This window comes from Pyxicephalus adspersus, chromosome Z (assembly GCF_032062135.1).
Source record: "Pyxicephalus adspersus chromosome Z, UCB_Pads_2.0, whole genome shotgun sequence".
Taxonomy (NCBI): domain Eukaryota; kingdom Metazoa; phylum Chordata; class Amphibia; order Anura; family Pyxicephalidae; genus Pyxicephalus; species Pyxicephalus adspersus.
The window spans coordinates 43,780,114-43,801,189 of NC_092871.1; the positions used below are offsets into that span (position 1 = coordinate 43,780,114).

The following is a 21,076-nucleotide window of genomic DNA, read 5'->3' on the forward strand; positions in this document are numbered from 1 at the left end:
GTGGGAGCAGTGTTATGATCTGGGGTGTATGTGGGGGCAATGTTATTATCTAGGGTGCATGTGGGAGCAGTGTTATGATCTGGGGTGTATGTGGGAGCAGCGTTATGATCTGGGGTATCTGTGGGAGCAGTGTTATTATCTGGGGTATATGTGGGTGCTGTGTTATGATCTGTGTTTGTCTGTTCTCCCCATGTTTATGTTGCTGTCCTCTCAAATCCCTGATGCTCTTTTGTATAAACAATTGTGTTGCGATTATTTTTTTATAAAAACTTCCGTTTGAATTTCCTGTTAGATACAACACAGGGACAGCTTTACATACAAAATCACGTTTTTTAACTATCCAAACCACCTTACATAAGAGTAGATGTTTCCTGAACCGTGAAGAGCCTTTCAACTCCCTGCTCATTCCTTGCTGAAGGCAGAGATGTTGACTTGCAATGAAAATGCTCACTTTCTTTAGTGAAAAATATAAAAGAATGTGATAGGACAAGTGAATCAAAACAGTAATTGTGACACAATTCATAGGCTAGGATTTACTGTATTTAGAGATTTCCCTAACAAACCATTTACATGCTTGTATATGGAATAAAACATGTTGAAATATTTTCCAAGAAGGCCACAGTAAATATAGGAAGGATGAAGCATATACAAAACTCGCAAACATAAATATGAACCAACCCATATGTCTTTTAAAAGGGCCTATGGAATTAATAAAAAACAGAGTCACATTCTAGATTGTTTTCTTACACGAATGCAAACCCCCTATTAGATTTGAGGTATTTTTATTACTTATATGTGTCTTATAACTCTTATAACTCACTAGTTCCTGCTGTGTTCTCTGTGCCTAGTTCTCATGGGCAAAGTGTACAGAAGTGTTCATCAGAGAGACCATTTGTGATTACCACTGAGATCTATTGACTCATTTCCCACATCATATCAAATATATATATGGATCTGGTCCAGGATTGAAAACATTTGCTAACAAATAGAAAAAGCCTTTTAAGAAATCCATTCTATGCATGACCGAGTGGTATACACTCGTTCATGCATAGAATGGATTTACTCCCCCTCCCCACCCCCGTGTTCTCTCTCCCCTTCACTTTCATTACAATCGTTCCTCGTTAGTTGTCTGTGGATCTGCCAGGACGGTCATTCAGACAACGGATGACGAGTGCTATACACACTCCAGATTAGCCCTGAGGCGATTATCATATGAGAATCATCTGACGTGTGTATGTAGCCTTATCACATGTTTACCACAAAGGATCCACATCCTCTGCATGAACACGAAATGACTTTGCATGCCCAGGTATAACTTTCTAACATATTATGTGAGCCCCTTTGAGAGATACTTTACATGCCATAGTCATGCAACTGTCAAAGGGGCTCACAATCTAAGGTCAATTCCACAGTCTTTGAGTTTGAGGGAAAGCCAATTAACTTCCATGCTTTTTGTTGGATGGGGGCAGAAATCAAAGTACTTGGAGGAAACCCACCCAAAGACAGTGAGAACATGAAAGCTCCTTGCAGATAGTGTTCTAGGCAAGATTCAAACATAGGTCCCTAGTGCTGCAAAGGACAGAGTTCTATTCACTGAGCCAACCATTAACACTGGAGTATTGCACAGCTCTGTAAAAAATATACAAAACACCCCATAGTTCAAGGTTATTCATACTTCCTATGTTTAGACACGATTTGACTATCCTGAAGTTTAGCTTAAAAATATATGCTTGTTTGCTCCATAGAATACGGGTGCTAACATAGGGGTCTACCATAGGAGTTAGAAAATCTGTAAAATGGGTCAAATTTGCACACATTTTGTGTTGAAACATTCATAAGTAGACCTTTTTTCCGTTGTCACAAATTTTTCTTTTGGACATTTTTAAAAATATAAATCTGTGTAAACATAAAATAAAACACACAAGCCTGCAATAACATATTTCTCATTTTTGGCTTTTTCTCTGGCATGCTTTGACATTCGACTAATTGCCTGTATATGAGGGTTAAATATGTAGCTGGGATAAGTTAAGCAGATGTTGGTTATCTTCAGTTATTCCAAGAGTCATTAGGACAGAGGGAACAAAGGTTTATCCACAAGCATTGAAGTACTTGCAATTTTGAAGTGTCTCTGACACTGCAGGCAATAGCCCTTAATGGGTGAGTTTTCCCTTACGTCATTGCCATAAGAATGAAAACGTTATGTTCTCACGACTGACTCCAAGAACCATCCCAGGCTGAAGAGAACAGCTGCTGACAGTCTGAATCTATCTAGAATGTTTCCTGTGCTAGGCTGGTGTAGAGAAAGAAACGGACAAATTAGGACAAGAAGACTTGGACTGTTGGATTGTCAGTCACTCACATTTCCATGATCTCTTACTAATGCAATCCTTACTGTCAAGGTCACAACACAGGAGACTGAAACATATGTCACTATTCCTGCCATAGCATCAACAGAAATGGAAGCGCTAGATCCAGAATAATCACTAATGCTTACCCTAAAGACAATCTATCTTTAACGTGCTAAAAGATACTATATTGGCAAAATATTCCAATTATTTTTGTAAAAAAAAAAAACATTTATGTAGGTAGTCAGGTATTATTACACAGTAACATGCAAGCAGTGAATGAGCTCTAATTGGTTATTTTAGGTATGTTTTACTAGTAGCAAATTGTTTTCTTTTTGCAGTTTTAGAGTTTGGATTTATACACGATATTTCAAATGTGTATTGATTAAGCAATATCTAAGGTTTGTACCCCCTATCCTATTTTGCTGTGACTGTGGGCTTTTTGAAAACTCCAAACTAGTGTCTGGGGCCCTTTATGATTTTTGTGTTTTTTTTTCCTCTATTCCTTATGACCTCATGGTCTTTGGCACACAGGTCTGTCTGTTAGCAGTTGTTCCCATGGGCTCTTGCAGGTTCACATTCATTGTTTTTGTAATTCTTTGTATCCACACATAATTCTATTTCCCTTCACTTTTATGTTCAGTCTTTTCTCAAATACATTTCTTTTATAATGAATGTTGGCTTTGTATGATTTGGTAAGTTTGGACCAAGCATCATGTTTTCCAATTACTTGCAGTATGCTAAGTGATGTGAAAGTATAACACTGAAGGATATGTATTACCTCTCATAGAGGTCACAGTACTCCCAATGCCTTCATCTTACTGCTTTTCAGCTGCCAGTCTTGATATAATGATTGTTACAAAAACTTTAGTAGCCAGTAAACAGAAGAGTTATATTTTGGGAAACTCCTTTGCTAGTTTCTTTGATTAGGTGGATGGTATCAGTTGCATTTTAACGTGTTTATTTTAATGAGGGACTACTTCAATTGAGGTAAAGCTTGGAGTTATCCATTCCCAGGGTCAGATAGCATATTTTCAAACACCCAGGCTAAAATGATAGGGTGTGTGGCAGTAAATGGTGGGCATGGCATATAAGGGGCTTAAATTGACATGGTTAAGTAGAACCCAAACCTACTCAATGTACACATAGTAATCATTATTAATATTATTACACAGTATTTATATAGCACCATTATATTACGCAGCGCTGTACAAAGTCTATAGTCGTGACACTAACTGTCCCTCAAAGGGGCTCACAATCTAATGTCCCTACCTCAGTCATATGTAATTAATACAGTCTAAGGTCAATTTTTTGGGGGAACCCAATTACCTTACTGCATGTTTTTGGAATGTGGGAGGGAAACCGGAGTACCTGGAGGAAACCCACTCAGACATGGGGAACACCTGCAAACTCCATGCGGATAGTGCCCTGGCTGGGATTTGATTATTTGTCATAATACCCATAAAACATTTTTTTTAATGTGGTGGGTTAAGTAGTACAAAGAATAGGGGTCAGACATACCTAACATATGGAGTGCAGGGGATAGAAGTAAATATTGTATGGAGCACAGCGAGTGCATAATTATTGGAGCACAAAGGTGATGAGTACATATTTCACAGAATATAGAGGTCAGGAGTACATACATACATAGTGTTCCTTAATGACCCCACCAATAATCATCCTTCTAGCCATTTCCAAACACAGAGAAAGTAAGAAACATTGCAGCCAGTTTGTACCATTTTCAGTAGCCACAAAAAATGAATATCTTTCTGTAAAGGGTAGCCTTCATTTGTGCTACCCAACTGTGGTAGCAATTTGTGTATGTGATCACTGGCAAGTGGGAAGGAGCACAGGGAATTCTTGGCACAGCCACAGGACAAGTAAGACACTTTGTTGGGTAACATTCACGCTGTATGTTGGATTTTTAATGGGATATGTTTCTTTGTACGTTGCATAAAAAGTAGAGATTGCATAGGAATGTTAAAATGTCTTTGAAGGGGGGCGTGTCCTGATGACGGCGGAGTAGGACGCTGGGGATCCGAGCTCCGTGTCCCGCCTGGGGGAATTACTTTTTCTCAGCGCTGCAGCGCCTCTTTTTTTATCATTATGGGCCCCAAGACTAAGGGGGCACAAAAGGCACGCTCCGGAGGGGGCGATCCTTCCTCCGGAGGCATCTCCAGCTTTTTCGCCGCGGGAAGCCGCGGGGATCGAGATAAGGCCCCAAAGCCGGGGGCTCGATTTTGAAGTCAGCCGACAGGCAGGCACCGTCGGCGCGGAGCACGCAGGTGGCCGAATTACTGCAAGATCCGGCTACACAGGGGTTGGATGACTCTAGCATCCCACCATCAGAGGTATGTCATGCATCCCCCATCCTCAGCCCCTGTATATCGCCCTCCTCAGTGACATCCTCAGTCCACTGCCCAGCAGATTCTGATGTTGTGGAGGAGTGGGACTGGAAGGCCCATCTCCGTGCCTTACCTACCAGACAGGGCTTAGAGCACAGCATAGGGCGTTTGGAAGCGAGCTGCAAGGCAGAGTTTCATGCATTGCGCGAATCTTTACAACAAGTTACCAGCGCTACCACAGCTCTGCAAACCCAATGTGCTGACCTTTCTTCACAAGCAGCGTCACACGCGGATATACTGGAACGCCATGAGGCCCAAATTAATATGTTGTATCTGTTGCATGATGATGCTGAAAACCGCAACAGGCGAAATAATACGTATACGTGGGTTACCTGAAACTGTACCGAATTCAGAATTGCCCACGGCAGCCTACTCTATATTTGCTAAGCTTCTTGCTGTTCCATCTGATGTTGATATAGAGATAGATCGGATACATCGAACCCTGGGCCCACGCAGTACGAATCCGCAACGCCCTAGAGATGTTATCTGTCGGATCCATCTTTTTAGAACCAAGGAAGATATTATGAAAAAAGATAGAGAATCTTCCAATATTGAATACGCTGGGGCACAGATACAATTGCTGCCTGATCTATCTAAACATACTCTGGATCTTCGCAGGGCTCTCAAACCGCTTTTAACAGTTCTTCGTGAACGGAACATCCCATATAGATGGGGGTTTCCATTTCATCTCATTATCCGATCGGGAGGTAGAACTTTTGTTCTTCGCGAACCATCGGACCTGCCCCATATCGTACGAGATCTGCATCTTCCGGATATCCTATTACCCGAATGGCCTACGGCGGCTTCACTTCTCAACAACAAACCAGTGCCATCACAAGTCCCCTCTCGACTTCCTTCTGCAAGTCCTCCAGGCACCTCCGCGGGTCATCTCTCGCCTCCTCCTCCTCCCACGGCCTAGCCAGTTGCTTCGGCTTCGTCAACTATTTCACCTGGATCTCGGAACTCCTCTAGCACTGTACTTGGAACCTCTACCTGCCATCAACATTTCTTTCCTTGTGTTTTTCCAACATTGTTCCTGAAAATTTTTATCAGCCATCCTAATATTTTCTATGTTTTTTGGGCTACTCAACACCACTGGACTACTTCTGACCTCAACTTGCTTTCTCACCTGCTGTGCCTTACCGAGAGAACCATCCGGTTCTGCATGGAACTTTGCTACTTCTGATGTCAACCTATTCTACCGCCAGCTGCGCTTGGACGAGAGCGCGGCCTACCTTTGAAGGGAGACTATATGTTTTTTATGCAAGACATTTCTCCTTCACGGTGGGACTTTCCATATATTGGTTGTTATATTGTGTGATATTTATCCAGTGTTTATTGCTACAGATTCTGCTGGTAATTGGATAGCTGATTGGAACCTGGCCTATGCTGCCAAGCATAACCGGACTACATCCGATCTTGTACAAGACATTTTTCCTCCACGGTGGGACTTTCCATGTACTGGTAGCTATACTGAGCGTTATTTCTCTAATGTTTATAGCTGCAGATTCTGCTGTTAGTTAGATTGCTTTTCTTGAATGCTCTTTAGATTCTATGGTTGATTATATCTAGGGCCCACTGGGGGGCGCACGAGCTGTACTGCTCTCGCCTCCCTAGTTGGCCCTATTAAGGGATCTGGGATGTTATCTCTAATTGTTTAGTGTATTGGGCAAATGCTAAAAGTTTGTTCTTCCTTTATACATTATTTATGGTTTTGCGGGTTCCCCCAGACGGGAACCACATGTTTGTTTCTGATTGCATGTTTGCCTTCCCCCGCCGCTCGCAGACACTTCCCCACATAGGCCTGCTGCCCTTTTGGGCAGTGATTTGGGACCTTTGGGGTCCCGCTTTAGTTTTTTCACCCCACGGTCAAGGTTTTAGCCTGCCTCGCCCGTCTGGTGGTTCTCCAGGAGACCCACTTCCAGACCACTAAACTTCCCTCTCTCCGCAATCGCTATTATCCCCTGTGGTACCATAGCTCCAATCCTAAATCTAGAACTAAGGGAGTATCTATAGCTTTTCATAAATCACTACCAGTACAGATACTAGATTCTCGCTCTGATTCTCAGGGCAGGTATTTGTTTTTAAAAATTTCTCTCTGGGATAAGAAATTTACATTGGCTTCTTTCTATGCTCCCAATCACCAACCTACAACGGCCCTTTCTCAATATTTGGAGTTACTGAAAGGGTTTGCCGAGGGTTCTATTCTTGTGGGTGGGGACTTTAATTGTGTTTTGGATCCCCGCATAGATACTTCATCAGGGAAAACCCCGATCTCGTATTCGAAATGGAACTTCCTTCGTTCTAAATTGCACGATTTTAGAATAATGGATATGTGGCGCACTCTGCACCCCACTACCAACGACTATACCTTTTTCTCCCACCCGCACAATATGTATTCTCGCATAGATTATATCCTGGCGAGCCATTCCATACTTGATTGGTGTCCAATTGCTTCTATAGAGTCCTGCCCCTGGTCCGACCACTCCTCAGTGTCCCTCTCATTTCAGATTCCCCATATGGGCCCTAGAGAATGGACATGGAGATGCAATGACTCTTTGTTTAAAGACTCCCTCTGTGCAAAAGCGGTTCTTGATGCGATAACCATTTTTATTGGAGATCACACCTTGGACCCCACTCCCCTTCCCATGCAGTGGGAGGCTATGAAAGCAGTTGTTTGAGGGGTTCTAATACAACAAGCACTAGGCGTAAAAAGATCAGAACACAGGATATAGCTTGTACATCCGATAAAATCGGCTCTCTGGAACGCCTACATAAACAAAACATGGCCCCTGCTGTATTTTTAGAATTGACTGCTGCTAGAACCCATCTCTTGAAACTGTATGACCTGGCCCACCAACGCCACAGGGATCGTTTCCGTAAATTGATTTACCAATATGGGGATAAATGTGGCAGACTACTGGCGAGGGGTCTTCACCCGCGGACATCCACCACATATATCCCGTCCATACACACTCCTGATGGCAGGCTGACATCTATCCCCAAGGAGATTTTGCAAACTTTTTATAAATATTATGCGGAGCTCTATCAACTATGCCCTGCTCCAGCTACTCCTTCCTCTCTACAGGAATACTTGACAAAAACAGCCCTTCCAACTTTAAATTCTGAGGTGATTTCTCAATTGGAATCCCCGTTTACGGAGGAGGAGGTATCTGCTGCCCTGCAGGCCACCCCGACCGGAAAAAGCCCGGGTCCAGATGGATTCACTCCACAGTTCTATAAGCTCCACGCCTCTAATCTTGTCCCCTTTATGACCAAAGTGTTTTCTTCTGTTTCTGCCGATATGCCGTTCCCATCACAAAGCTTAGAAGCGCATATTACAGTTCTTCCCAAGCCAGGTGGGCCTGGGCCCCTGCATGGTTTCTAGAATCGCAGCATTGTACTCTTCACCCAGAACTCGGGTGCGGGTTAATGGCACTCTCTCCGATTCTTTTCAAATCAGGAATGGCACAAGACAGGGGTGCCCTCTCTCCCCTTTACTTTATGCCTTAATTATAGAACATTTGGCGGTGACCTTACGCCACAATCCAGATGTAAAAGGGATCCAGGTGGGTGATACACAATATAAAATTTCTTTATACGCAGATGACCTCTTGATATATATAACATCCCCTCATATCTCGATACCTTCCATCCTGAGGGAACTTGATGAATTTGGTATACATAGTAATTTCAAGGTCAATTATTCCAAATCTGAAATTCTTAATGTTACCTTGGACTCTACTCAAATGTCAGCTATGCATTCTAATGTGCCTTTCTGGATTTGCTCTGATGCTATCAAATATCTGGGTATAATGGTCCCATCGGATCCCTCCAAATTGTTCTCCCTTAATTATTCCTCAATGTACAGTAAACTTCAATCTGACCTTCAGAAATATGATTCCTTGCCTCTCTCCTGGTTCGCCCGTATAAACACTCTTAAGATGGATATAATCCCCAGACTGTAATATCTTTTTCAATCGGTCCCCATATTCTTGCCAACCACATATCTTCGTAAAATTCATAGGTTATTTTTAAAATTTATATGGCAACAGAAACGCCCTAGACTGGCATTTAGTACCCTGTCCAGGGCCAAAAGTGAAGGAGGAGCAGGGGCTCAGGATGTTATTTCCTATTATAGGGTATCGGTTTTAGTGCGTTTGATAGACTGGTTTCACAACAGGGAGATGAAGGAATGGGTACAGCTGGAAGATTGCCTATCTCCAGTTAGTCTTCGGTCCCTGCCATGGGTGGACCAGTCGTTGATACGGCAGGCCCACCCTCTCCTACCACTTACATTTGATTTATTACATAATTGGGATATCCTCCTCAGAGCGGGCAAATTGTCGTCTAATCCAGGACCCATGACACCCCTATTTGATAATCCAGCGTTCCCCCCGGCAATGCGAACCTCCACATTTTTATCGTGCTCCGCCTCGGACAGCCGTCATCTCAGGAATATATTACATAATGGACGGGTTCCCCCACTGGCCTCCCTGGATCTCCCAAAAAGAAGAGACTAGATATTGGGGGAGGGAAATGACTGGATTTATGACTGCGGATGATTGGGAAAAATCATTTACCCTAACGCAAAAGTTGGCCTTAACCTGTAGAGCTCAAGAGATTAATTAAAAAATCCTATCCAGGTGGTAATATTGCCCTGTGGATCTCCATAGAATCTCCCCTACACAATCTGATCGTTGTTGGCGATGCCACTTACACAAGGGGACAATGATCCATATATGGTGGGAATGCCTGCTTATATATCGCTTCTGGGACACGATTATTCAGGTGTATAATGACAGCACTGAGTCCAACATAACCAATACTCCCAAAATAGCTCTTTTATCCATGGTTCCGGGTTCGCTCAAAACCATCAAAGGTGGGGTCCTACGTCATTTTCTTACGGCAGCAAGGGCCACTATCCTGAGATTGTGGAAGCAATCTGCTGCTCCTTCTATAGCCAATTGGGTCTCCGAACTTGAAAAAATTCGCCATATGGAGATGTTGGTCGCGGAGGACGATGAAAGAATGGAACAATTTAGAATTACCTGGTCCATTTGGGACTGGTTTAAAGACTCTCCCCGATTCTGTACATATTTTACTTAGTTTCCAGGCATATAGGCTGGAACAAAATCCTGGTATTAGGGTTAATATATATCCCCCCTTTTTTTTTTTTTTTTTTTTTTTTTTTTTTTTTTTGTATCGATCGGCATTCCCCCCCCCCCTCCCATCCCCCCCTTCTCCCCTGGGATGCTTATATATGTATGTCTTTGTTTTTATTTTATTTGTTGTTTTAGACTATTGGTGTACACCCAGTGCCATACGCTTCCGCTAGCGGATATGTAGCTGTTTTTGTACAGGTTTAATATGTACTATATGATCCCCTTAAGACGATTATGTTTTTTGTCATATTTGTTGGGTATATGCAGCTTCTTGGTACTAGATGTCTGTTAATACGAAGCCTACACTGTTATGTTTGATATGTTGTATGTGTTATATACCTGATTCTTTTTGTTAAGTTTCCCTGTTTTTTTTTGTTTTTTTTTTTCTCTGAAAACTTAATAAAAATGATTGAACCAAAATGTCTTTGAAAAAACTATACCACCTTTGTTTGCTCTAGAATATTAAGTATCATTTTGCTAATGTTTTTTCAACAGTGAAGAACTGTGGGTTAGGTAACCAGAAAACAAAATATAAATTTGTGTAATCAGAAACATGTTTACTTGAATTCTAGCATAAACTTTCAGGCATGTTAAACAGAGCCTCAAGGTCTATGAATTAGATATGTGGTTTTACTTAGCATTTCCTTGCTGACTACGTTTGGACCTGTTGGTATGTTTTAAAACTATTTCTTACATAAATGGGTGGCAACTGTATCAGCCATGAATTTGGTATAGTATATGAGCTAAGAATTAAAATATATATATGTTTTTTGTTATGGTATGTTTATTGGTGCAGGAGGTCAGTAACTTTGTCTTACAGCTTTGGAAGTTTGATTTACTAAAGGCTGTGATTTATCATCTTGAAAATACATTTTCAATTAGCTTAGTGAATTAGGTGATAAAGCTTTGCTGACTTCAACCATCTTTTCATGTGCAAGCAAAGATCATGGTTCTGTGTGGCAGCTGTTTGATTATTACATATGCTGTCTTGCTTAGTAGTGATCCACATATCCACAACAAAAATATGTAGTCAGTGTTTTCTGACTACTAACTAAGTAGTTATAATTATTGTTTTTTTTCTATATGTGATATGCACACTTTTCAAATAAATAAAATAGACTTGCAAATTACATACAAATAACATACAAAAGCAAAATGCTCAACCAAAAAATTGCTTTTCTATGAACTTTAAATACTAATATAAAAAATGTTTTTAGGGCACAAGAAACAAGACAGAAACAAATTTGCACAATGATAATCAACACATTTATATATACATTACAATACATGTACTTTCTTTTATGTAGTCTATTGTTCTGAAATATGTGGTTTACACATCTGTACTCAGTATGTCTATCTGAAAAACATCAACAAAATTCATCTCGCATACATCATTGCAAAATTGTGTACAAAAGGTGAAACCAGGACGTGATTGGGCTGACATAGTGTACCACAATTTTACTCTGGTGTTACCACAGCTCCAGCCAAAACCTTTTATTTTGCTTTGCATAGCTTGGAGAAAGAGTAAGCTATTTACAGAAACTAGATTAAAGTTGTTATGAACAAACAGTTCCTGGCAATAAAGCATTCCTGCTAAAAGATATCACAATCCATAATTTTATACATATGACAATAATATGCTCATTTGCAGAGCTCACAATACTAATATCCTTTCGACAAATGTGATTGTAATATGTTGTTGATATATCAAGTGACTACCAATCACACGTGTGAAGTTCTGTATGAGATGGTGTATTGTCCAGAGACATCTGTACACACACAAGGTACCAGAATCAGGTAAAAAGTTAGATTTCACATAGCCTACAGTGCTTTAGTAATATTACAAATAAACAGCTGGAGCTGAAATAAAAACATGTAAAAATTATCACATTGGGTATACATTAGAGCAGTGTAACAATTTCTGAGGAGCTCTCCCACCTTTCCCCCCAATAGAAAGTTGTATCCACCACAAACTATAAAACTTAATTTTATGCTCTGCATGTGTGTCTAATAGACCCATGATAAATAGGTTCGTTTTGTGACTTTTGCTGAGATTTTGTACTCTGTTTACATTGTGGAGGCTCTAAGTGTTGAAAACAGAATTGGCACTGTCTATGTCTATGCTTTGTGTGCCCATGTTAAAAAAGTTTGGAGGGTGACTTCAGAAAAGCAAATTAGACTCAAGTCGGAGGCTATATGAGATGGTAAAATGGATTCACATTGTTGCAGTGCAATAATGCGTAGCATGACACATGTTATGCATATTCGAGCAACAATGTGACTCTATTCATGCATTAAGTTAAAGCGAGACTAAAGTTCCACCTTCAAAATTTGCGATCAGGCAGGATTTTATTGCAGAAAGAGACAGGCTACAGTATGTCCTTTCTGTAATAAAACTTATCTCCCAGATCGCTTTCCTTAACTGCTGAGATGTGCATACAAATTTCAGTGTAGGAAGCCGGGATACCTGGCACATCCTTATGACCATTGGAACTGAATAAACATTATCCTGTTGAGAAGAAGAAAGATGGCAATCCCTGTACTGAATGGAGACAGGTTAGTGTATTTAAAAAAACTGCATCAGGCAGCTCAGGTTATTTTTTTGCAGAAGGGATATTGCTTGTCCCTTCTGCAATAAGGTACCTGTCTGATGACAATTTTCTGAAAAAGGGGCTTAGTTCCACTTAAGGGCAGCCTAACCATAAAAATGTACCACAATAAAGGTGTACACACAAACAACAGCACATCATAGTGGGTTAACGTGTGAAGTGGTAAATGCAGGTAATTGGAGTGCCGTTCAGAATGAATGGCACCCGAGTGCACAAACACACATAAACAATGCAGTGTTTGAAAGTAATCAGTACTACAATCAATGGTATATTTCACTGTCTATAGAATTTATTACCATAGAAAAAGAGGAGACAGTTGTCTCCTGGATATTGCTTCCCTGTTCAAAGGGCAAAAACACATATGCCATAGGTTTCAATTGCTGAAGCACCCATATAGACTGCTACATGAGGGGCTTCAAGTAACATGTTTTAGTATTTTTGCTCAGCCACTGTAAAGCAGACATATGAGCAAGATATCACTCAGGTTCCTGATCTTTGTTCATATCATGCTACACTTTCTGTAATTGCTTCTACTGTTTACGTGCCAATCTCAACATCTTTGTCCATAAGCCCTCTTTCAGAGGAAACCCCACAATCTATGACCTCTCCGCCTTTCTCAGTATAACCCCTCTTCACTTTGAGAAATTGTTTAACTCCACACTGCATTAAGGGTAATTGAGAGAGAGAGAGAAAGGCCACATTGTTCTAAGATGTTGCCTTTTTCCTAATAAATCAGCCCTAAATCATTTATATCAGCTAGCATCCTAATAGCAGCATAAATATATAAGAAAGAAAATAATTGTCACTTAGAAACATGCAATGCTTGTGCTTACAGATAAACATGTGAATGTTAAAAAACAGAAAAGGAACTGCAAATAAAACAATGGGATGCCTAAAACTACATCTGGGCAGGTTTTAGCCTGCTTATGCTATCCCTGTGATTACAAAGTGAAGTACAGAGCAGAAGAATCAAATCCTAAATGATGCTTTATTGTGCTTTTGGTTTCAACACTGAATTTGGGCAAACTATTAAAATGATATATTAGTGTTTAGCTGTTCTAGAACCATGTTAACTCACTTAACAATAGCTAATATGTATGGGGATTAATTTAGATTGATTAAGGTTAACAAAACACATGGAGTCATTCCATCCATGCTTGTATATCTACACTTGATTTATGTTTTTTAAAGCTTCCCTTTAGGGCTTTTCCCTCTGAGGTTTAACATTTAATCCTCAAACCAAACATGGACTTTAACTTCTTTCCAGAATGTGTTTATAATAAAGAAAAGTAAATGCTTACTAGAGAAAGAGACTCATCTATCAAATGATTCCATAAAATTTCATATATGCTAATTGCAATACATTAGCTAAACATGAGAGGATACAGCTGGAGAGAAAAATGATTTTCCAAGCATACTGCATTGGATATTTGAACTGTATTTCTATAGAATATTGGATGTGAGCCTTAGGCTCGCCAATTTAATTAACTTAGCAGTTAGCATAGCATCATGTATACTATTTTATATATGATGAGACTTCTCTTAATATGAAACAGGATACCACACAAGGCCATAAATACACACTTAATATACACAATGTTTTACTTTCAAAAGGATTTTTAATTCTGTCTGAGTAGGCTTAACACAGCCTGGGTTGGCAACACATCCAAGGTATTGAACTGGCCTTTCTCTTATGTAATACAGCAAGTTTATCTTCTTGCCTTGAGTCTGGGACTGTACCATGAAGGAGAAAAAGCAGACTGATAAGGTCCTCCCGCTGCTTACCATTCTTTCTTCATCTGTCAGCATGTTTACTGCTAACACATGTACATGGAACAGAGAAGAATAGCAAAATGATGGATGCAGTACTCCGGTGACTGACATTTCACTGGCACTAATTTAAATAAATGAATCACATCTAGGTTGTCATATTGTGCGGAATGTGAAAGTCTTGTGTGTTGTCCACAATAAACAATAAGTGTTATTTTTATTTATTACAATAATCTGCAAATTTAATTTTGAGTGAAGGACAAATGAATTAGCTAGTATAAAGAAACAAGACTCTTTCTCTTGTTTGGGATATACTGTTCAATTCCAAGGAAATGTTGCAGCATTTATTATTTTCACACCTCATTCTTCTGAACAGATTAAGCCAAACATTCTCCTCCTTGATGACTTTCTTATTAACATATAGTTGAAAATCAATGTATAATGACTTTCTGCTCATTTGCCATCTATTGGAACAATGGAAGTTGTTTGCCATCTGGTAATTGAATGATATTCTCATTTGGCTTGCAGTATGACCATATATAGCAGTGTTCTAATTTTTACACAGGGAATAAACAAATGAATTACCAGTGAATGTAGTAGTGTGTTTTATTTAGCATGACTCTTCATTTGTAGAGATATTACATGCCTCATATTCAGCTGCCACTGACCACTGAAGTAGCTGTTTTCTGAGTAAATATTTGGTCTTTGTACTCCATTTACTCACTGGGGGCTAATGACATCTCATATAATGAGGTTCAGGAATTTGAAAATATGCATACACCTCATTGAAGGTATTGACTTTTTTAATATTTGAACAGACAAACATTAGACCATTTAAACAATATCTATGGCTAATGAAGACATTTTGTAAATCCAAACACAAGGAATTTTAAATAATTTGACAACCCTGTGAAATTATATAAATCGCTCGGTAATAATTTGAAATACCTTGCCAGACTCATAGGCATGTGCAAACTTGTTTCTGAGGGCCGTAGGAAAGTCTTTTATATTAACATGATAACACCACACACATCAGTAGCCAGGCGAAAACCAGACCCTTGATATGAAATAAGACTGATTCCACCTGCATGCTACCAAAGGAGGTTTTAATCTTTGACACCAAACCTGAATACCCGATTCTATTTTAAATGAAATTGACAATTATTCGACAAGGTATGGATTGATATAGTAATGCTAATCTTTGCAGCCCAATACTGCAAGGGTTGTGAGGCTTTAGATCTGTATGTGTAATCACATCAGGAGGGTCTAAGTTGGCCATACCATTTCAATCAATGTATATAACTTGCAGCTCACTGGTACTTGCTCATTAAAAAAAGAATGAAATGTTTGATTTCTATATCCAATTGTCACATATGCTGTATGCTAGCAATAGGGTGTGCACCACAAGAGTTATCTGTTACATCAATGCTTTTAAAGTTGATCTTAAATAGTATCACCCTAGAAACAGAACAAAAACATGATTTAGTTATGTAATAAAGACAAAGATAAGGTACATCAGCAGAGTTATTAGATCCCTTGAGGTGAGCTTTAAAAGTGCTTGTTAGGTGTATAGCTGTTAATATTCTAAAGCATGGTTCTTCATCAGATAACAAGTCACCTTGCCTTATATATGGAACAGCCCTGTGCAGGTCACAACATGAAAACATTTGTACATTTGATAGAATTTGCAAACCCTTTCAGCTAGGATTTGCTACTTATGTTACTGTTCTGTCTTTTTTTTTTACAGGAAGAAACGGACACCATTTCCTGCCAGGAACAAATTAACCGATCCATTTATTGGGCAGATGGCTTTGTCTTTGTCTTTTCAATCACAGACTATAATAGCTATCGTGTAATTAGACCTTTGTACCAGCACTTAAAGAAAATCCACCCAAACACCAAAATTCCACTTCTTCTAGTAGGAAATAAAGCTGATCTTCTAAGAGCCCGGCAAGTGGAATCTGACGAAGGTCTGCAGCTTGCTAACGAACTGTCTGGTACATACGCTGAAGTATCTGCTAGAGAAAATTATGAAGGGGTATATGGAGCTTTCTACCAACTGTGCCAGGAGGTTGGAAAGATGATATTTACCTGCAATGGGGAAAAAAGAAGAGGACTTCATCTTGTGCGCCCCAGATCTCCTAACATGCAAGACCTGAAAAGACGCTTTAAACAGGTGTTGTCTTCCAAAGTGAAGTCTACGACGACTCTCTGACCAATTCTGGTATTTCATTAGAGGCTTGTATCTAAAAGAAGCTGACACTACAAAATACCAATCTCAGAGGCCACCTATAGAAGCTTATATTTATCGACAAAGATCACATAAAAGTTTAGTTACAGTGCCTATGAACTTTTATGTGACTCATAAGTCAGGGCAGACTTCTATCAGCAGCTTCTGGTATTTGGTTTAGTCACTAATCTATACATACATTTAAAACCTTTGAAATAGATATTAGCCGAAATTGAGCTGGTACCAATTTGGCCGTGTTGCATATATTTTGTTTTTAAAGTCAATAATTCTTATTTGCCATTTCCTGTGAATAATAAATGCTTAGGTTGTCTAAAGAATATCAAAGACCTTAGCAAAAACAGGTGAGCCATCAACTTTTACAATGTAGTCCAGCCAACAAGGATGTGGATGGTGTAGCTTAATGTTCCCAATAGAATCACAATGAATGAAAGCAAGGGGTCGGGCTGTTGCTTTCAAGTCCAAACTCGGAATAAGAACATCTACATGGATAACATATTTCAGAGGCTTAGGACAAATACTGTTTGATGTGTGTGGATGGATTCATGGGCTAGGTGTCCTGGTCTTTTTTCATTGCTTTTGTTATCTGACCTTTGTTTAAAATCATCAAAAGGTTCACAAGACTGTGGAGTCTTAGTTATACACAGTTTGAATAAGGGTTTAGTAAAATGAAATGTTAATAAAGCATGACATTTTTAAAATAGAAAAACAATATACCTAATAAGTTAGAGCATTAAATCTTTTCTAAAAATATCTTGTAGACATTTCACAGTTCTTTTCTTATACCAATACATCTTTTAGCTGTTTGGGGAAATATTCCAGGTTGACAATCAAAAATCCAGCAACCTCCGGACCTGAGGAGTGCCGGATTTGCGATAACGCTGGATTTTTTTTTTTATATACTTACCTCCACACAGGCCAGTCTTCCTCTTGCAGCACAGCGGACATCTGGCACAGTTCCAGGGAGTAGGCAGCATGGACGTCTAAGCGTGTATTTAGTTTAGCAAGCAAGACCTCACTGCTGTTTCTGCAGAACAGCGCCATGAAATCATTAGTGGCCAAACAGTGTACTGGAGTCCCTGTATTGAAAATGCGATCCCAAATTCATGCCGGGAAACTGAAGGATCCGGATTATCGATGACCGGATTTTGGATTGTCAACCTGTATTTAAAAAAACCAATTGAAATAAGGGTTTAGTTCCACTTTAATGTTTTACTCTTGCCCCCTACCCCAGACATAGCTCATATGGTCAAACTGGAAGGTGAAATTTTAAATTCTGTCTGCAACACCACCTGCTGTTGAGTTATTTTATTGCAGCACCTGTAGCTCCATATATCTACCAAGTTACCAATGGGAGGAAAAAACATTAGCAACACCATGCTCTTCTCTCTTATTTTCCTGATTTGTATCCCTGTTCTAGGCCACCAATTCAGGAATTATTGAAGCTGGAGGGTCAACCAGGCAACTAGACATTAGGTCCAGGAATGGCAACCTCCATATTGACATTAAACCGTATCAATAGGCAAAAAGCATTTATCTTAGTTACGGATAGTGTGTGGAAGGATTCATTGGTATTTTTTATCCTCTTTAGAAGATTCACCCCACTATTTGCCATGCTGACCATTGCCACTGAGAAAAAGGGAGAGGGGAAACCTTAGTTGTCTACCAAGAGCCACTAAGACTGAAGCACTGAAATTTGTATGTTGTCTGATCCCCTAGAACAAATGGGTCAGCTTTGCGTTAATAACACATAGGGCTCCAATTTTGAAACGGGGAATCAGACATTCCAATATCCATGTGTTTCAATGGTAGTAATCAATTGCCACCAGGGGATGTTTAAGGGTATTTTAGATTTCCTGTTTTATAAATAGAGCACATGGAGTTTGTCACTGTGTTACTACAAGGATTTACAATGCATCTTGAGACTCCTCTGGTTTAGTATGTTCGATGAGCTGTGAGACACAGTGCAGTCTGTACTAAAAGTCTGGAAAATATGCCAGATCAATTCACTTGTCATGGCCTTTGCTTGTAGTGCTAATATTCTATTATTCCTCATACACAAACATCTGTCTTCACTGTACATGTATGTGTTCTTGCACAGATTGATGTGGGTACTCTACTTTATAAGTAGTAGATGCACAAAGAAGCCTCCTGGCAGAGGTTAAATTGAGCCAATATTTAACAAAAAGACAATGTTGGATAGTGCTGCTGAATTCCAGGTGAGCACGTACAGTACAGACAAATTTAGAATGAGCATTTGTAGAATTACTATGTTGACTCTTGTTTCTAACAGTAAGTGTGATGTTATACCGCTATTTTTATATATGGAAACAGCTACCTACTTTATATTAAAACAGAAATCTATTTTACATGCTGTGTGTATTTTTCATTGTATACAATGCAACACTTTTTTTTGTGCATTTTACTATGCTCTTCTTATATTCTGCACAGTATGTTTAGAATTATGTACAGATAAGTGAACCTGAGCACTGATTACAAAGATTGGGCTGCGGAGGGCATAACAGGCACTTTAAAAAAAAAAAAAACAAAGCAGATTTTTTGTTGCAAAAACGTTAAGATATTTTAAGGGCCCGTAAATAAATAGGTAAATAATTCCATTCTGTGATGACCTGCCCCCCAGGATATGCTGGACATCTACCACATATGTGCAACATATCCATTTCTTCTAATGTCTGAACATGCAGTGATATTCTTCATGTTCTGTATTTGCCAGTCTCAGGGGGATTAATATAGTAAATGTTGGTGTCAAATGTATGATAATTAAGGGCAAATTCTGGAATAAACATGTTGACCCAAACTCCTAACTATCCCTTATCTGAACCTCAGGTACTCTGACTTCTGTTGCTGTCTACTAGTTCTGGATTTCAAATTAATGTAATTAGATGAACAAAACAGTAAGGCAACCTTCATTCTTATAAGGTGTTTGACAATGGCAGCCTATACAGTATGTTTCTCTCAGTAAATGTCACCCCAACTGCCATTCAAGTACCAAACGGATCAGGTGGCTCTTGGCTTCAATGTAGATTTGTTGTAAGTAACTGTAAGCTGTTATTCTGATTTACTGCAGTGATAACAATGGGATGAGCTATTACATTTAAATAAAAATGTAGTTATTATAAAAAAATTGTAATGAAAATAAAAAAGCACTTCTACTCTTCACACAGATACAAACGTACAAAAACACAAAAGGGATCTGCTGTGCATGTAAATGATGTACCCGAAACACATTTTGGTATTGCCTGACACGCTGGAATGGGAATTATTCATTCTACAGCTAGTTTTTATGGTTTCTTTACAAAGGTTTTATTGGTTTTGGCCTATTGACACATTTGAGCTTTTTTTTGTTTGTGCCTTCCAAGGAAAACACAGTTTTAAAGCTTGACATAGTCTTGTCTTTTGAAGTAAAAAAAAATAGTATTGCATTTGAAGCACCAAAATACTTTAACATTTTTGTAATTAAAACACTTGTATTTATTTATATTTACTAATAAAAAATATATAGTTGGAAAAATAGTTCTACAGCTATTGCTCAACATAAAAAATCTGCAACTGCCATTTTTTATACTACAGGTTGTCTGATTTCATGTCATTTTTTAGTGCGAATTTAATTTGGACTTTTTTCAGCCACTTCCTGTCTACATGCACATTCTCCACTGACAGCTGTATGTGATTGTTCAAAACCTCCAAAAGCTGAGAATGGTAGCACATACCTAAGCAATGCAGGTTGGAATAGCTGCTTCTAGTCTTTATTTGTGGTATGTGTAAGAAATCTTCAGATAATGAAATGAAAATGACATATTTTAAAATGCTAAAGTATATCTAAAGTATATCTTTTTTTCGAAATAATTGGCCCTACAAGGTACTAATGCGTGCATAGTGCATTATCACAAAGCATAGGTGTGTAGCTGACTTTAATGGGAGTGTTGCCAGGATTCAGAGGGTTTTAAGAACACTTTAGCACTATTAATGAGAACCTGTGAGCTGAGTGAAAGCACCTTCACCAAGACCTGCTTTTAGGATTGCCAAACTGTAAGTGAAGGGTAAAGAGAGCTTCTTGAAATTTGCTGAAACTTTGGAAACTACAAACTGCTCTTATGCAATCTTAAGTCCATACATTGGAGGACTTTTTGAAAAAATTTAGTAAATATATAAATACATTTATGTAAAAAAAAAAAACTTGTTCTTGGCAACCTCATCTATAAATACCGTACATTGTACAGCCACTTTTTCCCCAAAACCAAAATGTATTTTGTGTACTACCAGAAAGAATTTCTGCAATGTGTATAATAAATGAGAGATGGGACAGGATGAAAGAAGACACCTGTGTATGGAGAACCTGCACGCCAGGTATGCATTTAGTGTACACAGATTGGGAAGCTTTCACTCTCTAGACACGCATCTCAGCTATTCCGTTACCAGAAATCAAAGTAACCTGATCTGGTGTTGGCGATCTCCACATCTGAAATCATCATGTGAGGATGACATTGACTTACCTGGAATTTCTTTTATCCTT

General features: G+C 39.2%; 1 protein-coding gene across 1 annotated transcript in view; it reads left to right on the plus strand.

The window, feature by feature from the left end:
- Nucleotides 1–18,911, plus strand: part of LOC140343186 (ras-like protein family member 11A-like) — a 32,106-nt gene extending 13,195 nt beyond the window's left edge. Inside the window, exon 4 of the mRNA XM_072429734.1 lies at nucleotides 16,042–18,911. Within this exon, the coding sequence (XP_072285835.1) occupies nucleotides 16,042–16,509 (468 nt within the window). The 3' untranslated portion in view covers nucleotides 16,510–18,911. The remainder of the gene's footprint in view (nucleotides 1–16,041) is intronic.
- Nucleotides 18,912–21,076: the final 2,165 nt, after the last annotated feature.